The sequence below is a fragment of the Salvelinus sp. IW2-2015 genome, unplaced genomic scaffold (assembly GCF_002910315.2).
Source record: "Salvelinus sp. IW2-2015 unplaced genomic scaffold, ASM291031v2 Un_scaffold1309, whole genome shotgun sequence".
Taxonomy (NCBI): Eukaryota; Metazoa; Chordata; class Actinopteri; order Salmoniformes; family Salmonidae; genus Salvelinus; species Salvelinus sp. IW2-2015.
Genome location: NW_019942833.1, coordinates 181,089 through 192,465, shown reverse-complemented (window position 1 = coordinate 192,465; position 11,377 = coordinate 181,089). Strand labels below are relative to the sequence as shown.

The 11,377-nt window shown below is 43.0% G+C and overlaps 1 protein-coding gene across 2 annotated transcripts in view; it reads left to right on the top strand.

The window, feature by feature from the left end:
• The window catches only part of LOC112070384 (1-phosphatidylinositol 4,5-bisphosphate phosphodiesterase eta-1), a 66,065-nt gene that overhangs the window by 27,651 nt on the left and 27,037 nt on the right, over nucleotides 1-11,377 (top strand). The window contains exon 1 of one of the 2 annotated variants that reach the window (XM_070438950.1): nucleotides 4,262-4,766. The exons of the other annotated variant lie outside the window; for it this stretch is intronic. Coding sequence (XP_070295051.1) covers nucleotides 4,724-4,766 — 43 coding nt within the window. The 5' untranslated portion in view covers nucleotides 4,262-4,723. Of the gene's footprint in view, nucleotides 1-4,261; nucleotides 4,767-11,377 lie in introns of those variants that run through there. 2 annotated transcript variants of the gene reach the window in all.

Genomic DNA, 11,377 nt, shown 5'->3' with positions numbered 1-11,377 from the left:
AGTATAGTACAGTAGAGTACAGTATAGTACAGTACAGTACAGTAGAGTACAATATAGTACAGTAGAGTACATTATAGTGCATTACAGTACAGTAGAGTACAGTATAGTATAGTGCATTACAGTACAGTAGAGTACAGTACATTATAGTACAGTAGAGTACAGTATAGTAGAGTAGAGTACAGTACATTATAGTACAGTAGAGTACAGTAGAGTACAGTACAGTAGAGTACATTATAGTACAGTAGAGTACAGTACATTATATTACAGTAGAGTACATTAGAGTACAGTATAGTACAGTAGAGTACAGTAGAGTACAGTACATTATAGTACAGTAGAGTACAGTAGAGTACAATACAGTTTAGTTCAGTTCAGTAGAGAACAGTAGGGTACAGTACAATATAGCACAATATGCTGTACTCTATTGTACTCTACCGTACTCTATTGTACTCTACTTTACTGTACTATACTATACTGTACTGTGCTATGCTGTGCTGTCCAAACTTGTGAAACATTGACATCTATAATTGGTTCGTATTTGGTTCGATCCGGACCAAATCTGAACCAATCATAAACCATCTATGTTTGAGCCAAATCGAGGCCGGTCCTGACCAGATGTCTGTGGAAAAGGAAATCAAATCGCGTACCGGACCAGATGTCTGTGGAAAAGGAAATCAAATCGCGTACCGGACCAAATGTCTGTGGAAAAGGAAATCAATGCCGGACCGGACCAGATGTCTGAGGAAAAGGAAATCAATGCCGGACCGGACCAGATCTGAACCAAACATAGACGTCTAAAAAAAAAAGACATCTGTGGACTATTTTAATCAAGGCCAGCGTGGACAGACCAAATTTCAACATCTTTCCAACATCCATGGACCTCGGTGTAAGATGTTTCTCACTGGGACATCATGGTTGTTCCCCTGCTCAGAAGTTGCATGCATCAACTAAGGTTTCTATCAGCACCAGATGACTATAACAAATGATACGATTAGCTGACGAATACAATACATATCCAGGCGTTGTAAGATCTGCCCTGCGTCAGCAACGCCTGTGCGGAGGACGCGGCCCCACGGACATAAGGGGCTGCTGCAATACAGTATCAGCTCAATCGGGAAATTACCTTTAAATGTCTACCATACTACAACTCGGATCTTCAGCCCCCCGCAATGAATCCTCCAGAGTAACGTTGAACCTCATTCTGAAGTTGAATTCCATTGGAGCAGATGAGAGGAAAACAGGGTGCTGTTTGGAAATGATCAGGTCTAGTTTCTCATCAGACTGACTACACACCGGGCACAGATGTCATTTCAAGGTCTAGTTTCTCATCAGACTGACTACACACTGGGCACAGATGTCATTTCAAGGTCTAGTTTCTCATCACACTGACTACACACCGGGCACAGATGTCATTTCAAGGTCTAGTTTCTCATCAGACTGACTACACACCGGGCACAGATGTCATTTCAAGGTCTAGTTTCTCATCAGACTGACTACACACCAGGCACAGATGTCATTTCAAGGTCTAGTTTCTCATCAGACTGACTACACACCGGGCACAGATGTCATTTCAAGGTCTAGTTTTGATTTACATTTGGTTTGAGTTGTCAACTAACGTAAATTCAAAGTGAAATGAATAAAGCATTTCACTGTGACATTAGATTTAAGTTCATGTTTGGGTGAAAAAAAAAAGAGAAAATTCCCTTACGTTGATGGCTTTTTACTAATTTAATTTGTTGATTCAGCGTCATCACGTTGAATTGTTTTGTTGAAATGAAGTGGAAATAACTTTGATTTCAACCAGTTTTTTTGCAAAGTGGGTATGTTGCTAGGTCTACAAGTGTGGCTACATATTCAATGCATTTGGAAAGTATTCAGACCCATTGACTTTTTCCACATTTTGTTACGTTACAGCCCTGCTCTAAAATGGATTTAATAATTTTTCCCTCGTCCATCTACACACAACACCCCATAATGACAAAGCAAAAACAGGTTTTTATAATTTTGGGGGGGAAAAACAGAACCTTAACAGATACATTATTTACATAAGTATTCAGACGCTTTGCTATGAGACTAGAAATTGAGCTCAGGTGCATCCTGTTTCCATTGATCATCCTTTAGATGTTTCTACAACTTGATTGGAGTCCACCTGTGGTAAATTCAATTGATTGAACATGATTTGGAAAGGCACACACCTGTCTATATAAGGTCCCACAGTTGACAGTACATGTCAGAGCAAAAACCAAGCCATGAGGTTGGATTAATTGTTCGTAGAGCTCCGAGACAGGATTGTGTCGAGGCACAGATCCGGGGAAGGGTACCAAAAATATTTCTGCAGCATTGAAGGTCCCCAAGAGGTCCCCATCATTCTTAAATGGAAGAAGTTTGGAACCACGAAGACTCTTCCTAGAACTGGCCGCTCGGCCAAACTGAGCAATTGGAGGAGAAGGGCCTTTGTTAGGGAGGTGAACCCGATGGTCACTCTGACAGAGCTCCAGAGTTCCTCTGTGGAGATGGGAGAACATTCCAGAAGGACAACCATCTCTGCAGCACTCCACCAATCAGGCCTTTATGGTAGAGTGGCCAGACGGAAGTCACTCCTTAGTAAAAGGCACATGACAGCCCGCTTGGAGTTTGCCAAAAGGCAAAGGACTCTCAGACCATGAGAAACAAGATTCTCTGGTCTGATGAAACCAAGATTGAACTCTTTGGCCTGAATGCCAAGTGTTACGTCTGGAGGAAACCTGGCACCATCTCTATGGTGAAGCATGATGGTGGCAGCATCATGCGGTGGGGATGTTTTTCATTAACAGGGACTGGGAGACTAGTCAGGATCGAGGGAAAGATACAGAAAGTACAGAGAGATCCTTGATGAAAACCTGCTCCAGAGCGCTCAGGACCTCAGACTGGGGCGAAGGTTCACCTTCCAACAGGACAACGACCCTAAGCACACGGCCAAGAAAACGCAAGAGTGGCTTCGGGACAAGTCTCTGAATGTCCTTGAGTGGCCCAGCCAGATCCGGACTTGAACCTGATCTTTGGAGAGACCTGCAAATAGCTGTGCAGAGATGCTCCCTATCCAACCTGACATAGCTTGAGAGGATCCGTAGAGAAGAATGTGAGGAACTCCCCAAATACAGGTGTGCCAAGCTCATAGCGTCATACCCAAGAAGACTCGAGGCTGTAATCGCTGCCAAACGTGCTTCAACAAAGTACTTTGTAAAGGGTCTGAATACATAATATGTAAATGTGATATTTCTGTGTTTTTTATTTTATAAATGTGTTAACATTTATAAAAACCTGTTTTTTATTTTTCATTATGGTGTATTGGGTGTAGATTGATGAGGGGGAAAAAACGATTTAATCATTTTAGAATAAGGCTGTAACGTAACAAAATGTGGAAAAAGTCAAGAGGTCTGAGTACTTTCCGAATGCACTATATTACCCTTTTCACAGCGATAGCCTATTGTTTAATTCAAACAACCAAAAGGTAGCCAGCCTTCTAATAATGTACCCGATAGGAGCAAATCCATTCGTCAAGGGATGGAATTAGATATGAGCAGATCCATTCTCAAGCGAGGGAAATTACTCGGTAATTGTTTGACGCAGCCCCGGGGCGATTACCATCACGCACAGAAGCTTACATTTAAAGTGGAAACAAACATAGGCTAAAGGAAGATTGTACCAGGCTTCTGTTTTAAGATACATTTTGTTCAATAGGGTATTCATTTTCTGAACAGTTTACGTCTTTTGGGGATGCAGCAGTGGCAGGGAATGTGTGATAATAATACCGTCCTGGGTAATAGAAAGCAACGAGAGAGAATTAGGTCAAATAATAAATAAACCGTTTCTCTTCTCTGGACCTGATCTTCCTTTTCACGTGAACTCCCCAGAGCCCGGTCGCATCGCGCGCTCTCCACGTCAGAGCCCGGTGAGATGAAAGGTAATAGAACGTCTGTCAAAACGAAAGTTTCACTTTTTCATTCCTGATTCCCATGGAACACAATTGTAAGTCTGAAATGCAACTCGATGTGAAATCACACAGAACTGTCGTCAATTAGCCTACATGGCAAACAACCCGTGAATGATTTTTGTTCATAGCGTATCGGAAATTTTCTTAGGCTATTTTGAGTCCCTTGCAAGGTAGTATACTTTCTCCATTGTATCTGCTGGCTGTAATTTAACATGTCCACTAGCTCCCCGTGTATGACAGCCCCACTACTCCCCTTCCCTTCGCCCGGCTATCGCATACATTTGTCAAGAGAATCGACTTATCACATTATTTTCGCTCGGCACGACTGGTGTGAGGATTGTGACACACTCCATCACCTCTGCTCCCTCTGCGCAGAGAGTTAAGCAGAGATGTGTGAGAGTGTTGCGCAGGAGAGATGGGCAGCAGGTTTTGTGGAGCGTTCAGAGGGATCCTGTCAGTTCAGTTCATCTATGGGTTGTTTGGCGACTGTGTGTCACGGATCAACACCTGCATTCCTTTTGGACTAGGAGCAACATGGGGACACAGGGGAATTTCAGACCAAAATATGGTATTTTACGTCTTGGCAACTAGGGTTACCCTACTGGAGACTACCTACTGTATGGAAACGATGTCCAAAGTGAATGGAAGGACAATAACTAAATGAGAGCACTACCTCAAAATATCATCGCTCCCCCTTTATCCGGGAGCAGAATTACTTATCCAAGGCTATTCAAACAGTAAATCAATTTTTAAATGGCTGAACTTGAAGTATGCAAACATCTCAGTTTTGAGAAGGGTAAGCATTCTACTCACCTCTACTGTTTTTCAATGTATGTTTAATGGTACGCTAGGTGATGAGGGGCGAGGGCGTATTATCATAATGTAGCCTATGTTTAAACCTGGACCGTCTTCTGAACGGATTGCTCTATTCCTAAATTCTTTGACTTGTTTGATTCGGTATTGTTGTTCTTTTTATGGTGACAATGCCTGTGTTTTGTTGGTTTTTGAGGCTGTTATTGTGAGTGTGATAAATAAGCATTAGTTATGCATAGGTGTGGACAAAAATGCACTACGTTGTTGAGTTTAATATCACAGCCCATGCGTTAATGCCTTTACTATGTAGCCAAACTGCTTATGAAATAACGCTTTTTTGGGGTATGATCCTATGCATTTTTCAATTTGACTCAGAAACTCATGTTGGGAGTGTCTTTGTCTTGCCAGGAAACCTATCTGTCTTTGTAGAATAGTAGTCTATGGAAGAGCGCACGCCCCGAGAGCGCACGCCCACTCCTGGCAAGTGAGAGGCAGCACATGTAGGGAGCTGTCCATGGTGCTGCAGCGGAATGCCTTCTGTTCCCGGCTGGATGTCTGTCGCGAAGAGGCAGAAAATCCGCTTTTTTCCTGACAAGAGTTGCATGTGTGCTTGTTGAAACAGTTAGATACATGCTGCCAATGTAAACAAAATAGGCTGTGTAGGCTAACCATTGAGCCATTTTTGAATCACATTTTCTCCAGTATTATATTTTATTTGAATAGAAAAAGGAACACTTCTATGTGTAGGGAGAACATATTCAGGGGCGGACTGGGACCAAAAATCGTCCCTGGCATTTCTACCACCCCTCTCTTAAGGCACCCACAGGCCCCCCCCCCCCCCCAGAGTCCCCCATTATTAGCCACATAATGATAATGTTGAGCAACTACCCAAGACAGACCGGGCTAAAAATGGACCAGCCCATCTGGCATTAGCCAGAAATGCCAGATGGCCAGTCGACCCTGAACAGATTCAAGCTTAAAAAGGCTCAGAACATTTATCTGTCAAACAATGTAACCCACTCTCTAGCCAGAGGAGACTGGTGCACATTGAAGGCCACCAGCATTCTGTGACGTGTATTGAAGGGTGACAGCAAAATGTTGGTCGTTCACATTTCATAGTTATCACCTTACTAATCTATTATTGGCCTATAACATGTGGATAAAGTACCATCGTTTATTATGTGACTGTACCTTGCTACTGAGCCTCTTCAACGGATTTTGGTACTAGATTTGGTTGTGTGTCTAACCGAGCAGAAATTAAATGTTGCTTCATTTTGATCTGGCAGAGTCAGAGGCCTATAGACTATAGTGTGTGATGCTAGTCTAGACCTATAGGCTATAGTGTGATGCTATGCTAGACCTATAGGCTATAGTGTAATGCTAGTCTAGACCTATAGGCTATAGTGTGATGTAGTTCTTGCCTCATGGTTATGTAGAGCATAGTTAGTGTATGCTGTGAATGCTGGTAAGCTAGCGACCTATAGGCTATAGCTGTAATGCTAGTCTGACCTGATAGGCTATAGTGAATTCTGGCTAGAACTCTTTACGCTACGAGCATAGTATAGTTGTAAATGCTTAGTCTAGACTTAGTGCTATAGTGTTAATGCTTAGTCTCTAGGACGCTATAGAGTTAGTAGTCTGCTAGTCTGACCAGTAGTTAAGCTCAGCTAACCCTATAGGCTATAGTGTAATGCTAGTCTAGACCTATAGGCTATAGTGTGATGTAGTCTAGACCTATAGGCTATAGTGTGATGCTAGTCTAGACCTATAGGCTATAGTGTTAATGCTAGTCTAGACCTATAGGCTATGAGTGTGAATGCTAGTCTAGACCTATAGGCTATAGTGTGTGATGCTAGTCTGACCTATAGGCTATAGTGTGTTGATGCTTAGCCAATAACTATAGGCTATGTGATGGTAGCGTCTAGAACTCTATTGCACGTGTTGATGCTAGCCTAGCCTATAGGCTATAGTGTGTGATGCTGTCCTAGACCTACAGGCTATAGTGTTATTGCTAGCCAATAACTATAGGCTATAGTGTGATGCTAGTCTAGAACTATATGCTACAGTTGATGTAGTCTAGACCTATAGGCTATAGTGTAATGCTAGTCTAGACCTATATGCTACATGGTGTGATGCTAGCCTAGACCTATAGGCTATAGTGTTGATATACTGTTGCAGCCTCCCGTTCTCAAACCATTTCCGTTGACCAGAGCGCTATAGATAGAAACACAAAGGGGAGATACGTCTGACAGGTGTTTTCTGCACCATGTACCCTTTTATCTATATTATAAGTATAGCTGCTATTATTGCTGAGTGGGTGCCCAGGCCCAGATTGTTAACTGAGAAAGTCTCCTGCGCTCAACATGTCCCAAATGTTCCAACCCGCTTGAAACAGCATGAGTGTTTAAGCACTCGCCCGGTGGGTGGAAGAGGGGACGAGCTGAGAGCCTGACGGATCGAGTGGAAACATAGAGGTCTCGGCCTGGGAGGCTAAGCGAAGCGGGCCGATGGAGGGAGCAGAAGATGACATGGACGGGGAGACCGGTCAGGAGGGCATCGCCGAATGCGGACCGATGAGTCAAAGCAATGGTCGGGTGTGGGAATGTGACCCGCTGAGCTTCCTTGAAGGAGCAGGCATTGGTAAGACTGCACGGATCCCAGGCGAGATGGGAACAGGACGATTCGGAGTAGTAGCTGGAGGACGGAGCGCCTTGAGAGAGAGAGACAGAGGAGAGAGAAATGAGAGTCCAGAGAGTAGAGAGAGGAGACGAGGAGTGAGAGAGAGGAACAAGGCGAGTAGAGGAGAGAGAGAGAGAGAGAGAGAGAGAGAAAGAGGAGAGACAGAAGAGAGAGCCAGGGAGCCAGAGGACGAGAGCGAGGGAGAGCGAAGTCAGAGACGAAGATGAGAGAGACGAGAAGAAGGAGGAGACAGAGAGAGAGAGAGTGAAGAGAGAGAGAGAGAGAGAGAGAGAGAGTCAGAGAAGCGAGGGAGAGAGAGTCAGAGAGACGAGAGAGGGAGAGAGAGAGAGTTGAGAGAGATGAGAGAGAGAGAGAGAGTCGAGAGACAGAGAGCCCAGTTCAGAAGAGCGAGGGAGAGAGAGTCAGTAGAGAGAGACGACGAGAGGGAGAGAGAAGTGAGGAGAAGAGAGAGAGTACGAGAGCAAAGAGAGAGTCAGAGAGAGCAGCGAGAGTAAGGGAGGAGAGAGACAGTCAGAGAGAGATCGAGAGAGAGAGAGAGAGAAGCGAGAGACGAGGAGAGAGAGAGAGAGAGAGAGAGAGAGAGAGAAGAGAGAAGAGTAAGAGAGAGAGAGAGAGTCAGAAGAGAGTGAGCGGAGAGAGAGGTCAGAGAGAGAACCGAGAGAGAGTGAGAGAGAGAGACGAGAGAGAGAGAAGAGCAGAGAGAGAGAGAGAGAGAGAGTCAGAGAGAGAGAAGAAGATCAGAGAAGCGCAAGGAGAGAGAAAGAGAGAAGAGAGAGAATATTGTGTGTTATCTCTGGGTTCTATTTCTAATTGTGTTTGGTGGCACACTGCTGTTAATCCCCTCCACATGGAGGAAATGGCTTTTTCAAGTACAAATGTGTTTTTCTTCCTGCCTTTCCTCTCCTGATTGATGATGATGAGGAATCTCAGCTCTCTCTTGCCCGCTCACTCGCTCTCTCTCTCTCCTCTCTCTCTCTCTTTCTCTCTCTTTCTCTCTCGCTCGCTCTCTCTTATCTCTCTGTTCTCTTTTCTTTCTCTCTCTTATTTCTCTCTTCCCTCTCTCTCTCGCTCCCCCTCTCTCTCTTTCACCTGAGCTAACATCTTCTCCATACCTTCTGTCATTCTCTTCACTCTATTTGCCTGTTTTATTCTTATTCCGTAGATCACCCCTGGAACAATCCTCAGCCAAATCATTGTGGTTTTGCAAGTATATAGTATTTCAAGATCAGGTATCTGTCTCTGTGTTCCAGTGTCTCTGTTTATTTGTTAAGCCCATGTTTTTTATTTATTACAATTTTTATAGTATCGTTAATGACTAAGGTTGGAGCTCAGTTTTGACAGGGTTGGATTCTCAAGGGCATCAGAGCTACAGACTATGCATTATGGGATATTACGTGTTGAGGAGCTGATGGTATCAGGTATGTGTTTTGTGTATTTTTTATGATTTTTTTCACTGGGCTTGTTGCTGTGTGTGTGTGTGTACATATACTGTATGAGTGTATTCATTTACTGTGACTGTTACTTTAGTAAATAACCCAACTCTTGTTAGTTGAAGCCACCAGAAGCTTGGTCAAATTGATCTCACATTACGCAATCCCCGAGCCAGAACTCTCTGCTAAAGTAAAGGCTGCTTAAGTCTCCACTCTTCTGTTCCCTGTGAAGTCTGGGAGATCAGACCGGTTGACATGGAAGCCCAGCTCTGCTCCTACAGAGGGGGAAGAGTAAAATAGTTGAGGAATATTGGAGTGCTTGAGCACTACACTAATAATCACACATCCTATCTCTCTGTTTCTTTCTTTCTTTCTTTCTTTCTTTCTTTCTTTTCTTTCTTTCTTTCTTTCTTTCTTTCTTTCTTCTTTCTTTCTTTCTCTCTTTCTTTCTTTCTTTCTTTCTTTCTTTCTTCTTTCTTTCTTTCTTTCTTTCTTTTTCTTCTTCTTTCTTTCTCTCTCTCTCTCTCTCTCTCTCTCTCTCTTTCTTTCTCTCTCTCTCTCTCTCTCTCTCTTTCTTCTTTCTTCTTTCTTTCTTTCTTTCTCTCTCTTTCTCTTCTTTTTTTCTTTCTTCTTTCTTTCTCTTTCTTTCTTTCTTTCTTTTTTCTCTCTCTCTCTCTCTTTCTCTCTCTCTCTCTCTCTCTCTCTCTCTCTCTCTCTCTCTCTCTCTCTCTCTCTCTCTCTCTCTCTCCTCTCTCCTCTCTCTCTCTCTCTCTCTCTCTCTCTCTCTCCTTCTCTCTCCTCTCTCTCTCTCTCTCTCTCTCTCTCTCTCTCTTCTTTGATGTGTAGGCTGGTATAGCCTTCTCAGGGAGCCCCTTGTACCAGAGCTGGTTAATACATAAATTTTTTCCATGGAGCTGTGAGAACTTTTTGCGGTTTTAAAGCAAATGTCCTGCAATTCTACACATTTTGCCATGTAGCTGAGAGAAAACGTTTCAGTTTTAAAGCTAATTTCCTGCAATTCTATTCACTTTTTCATGGCTCAAACATAATAACAAAATATAGTCTTCCCATGGCATAGACTGACCAGGTGAATCCAGTTGAAAGCTATGATCCCTTACTGATGTCACTTGTTAGATCCACTTCAATCAATGTAGATGAATGGGAGGAGACAGGTTAAAGAAGGATTTTTAAGCCTGGAGACAATTGACACATGGATTGTGTATACATGCCATTCAGTGGGTAAATGGGCAAGGAAACATATTTTAAGTGCCTTTGTGTCAAGAACTGCAATGCTGCTGGGTTTTTCACACTCAACAGTTTCCCATGTGTGTATCAAAAATGATCCACCCCTCAAAGGACATCCAGCCAACAACTGTGGGAAGCATTGGAGTCAACATGGGCCAGCATCCCTGTGGAACGCCTTTGACATCTTGTAGAGGCCATGCATTGACGAATTCAGGCTGTTCTGAGGGCAAAAGTGGGTTCACCTCAATATACGGAAGCTGTTCCTAATGTTTTGTCCACTCAGAATTTTCACTTCTCCCCGACTGCCTAGCTTTTATGTTGATGATTGTTAGTTCTCAAAGATTATATTATTTAAAAAAAAAAATAGCACTATTACCTTTTCTACATACTTTCTATCTGTTTTTAGTTGTACAAGTTAGCACTGAAAGCGTTTTTCCAAAATCCGAATAAGTAATAATTCATTTTTTTACAGTTTGGACTTAAGTGACTTGGTTTCAACCCAACAGAAAGGCTTGTAGTTTACAAATGAATCAGTCAAGTGATTATACTCCCATGCTGATGAGAGCACTCAGGTTTATAGCGAATGTCATGTCTACGTTTGCATTGGCTGTGTTGACTAACTTGGACCATTTGTCTTCATCGTCAGAACATATAGATTCTGCTGAGCCTAGTAAATGAATCAGCCACGTCTTAGCTACTGGCCAGCTACTGGCCCAAAAATATTTGGTGATCGACTAGGAATGCCGACCGGTTGGCGACGACTTATCTACACTGATTGAACTGGATTTAACAAGTTACATCATTAAGGGATCGTAGCTTTCACCTTGATTCACCTGGTCAGTCCGGAAAAGAGCAGGTGTTCCTAATGTGTTGTACACTTAGGGTGCAACACATACAAGCAACAGTACATCCATCATCTGTACTTAAAAAAAAAGAAGTAAGTTTTACAACTGAAAATGAACAATTATTTTTGTAAACCTGACAGTGATATATGACTCAGACTCATCATTTGGCTTCAAAACAGAAGTCCAAACTCTCACGGTACGGTAGTTGTGTGGAAAGAAACTGTTGAATAAAAAACACAGCTCAATCAAAACCGTCTAACCTATAGCAGAGCGTTTTCAACACACCCACTCCTTTCATTTTGACACACCCACTCCTTTCATTTTGACACACCCACTCCTTTCATTTTGACACACCCACTCCTTTCATTTTGACA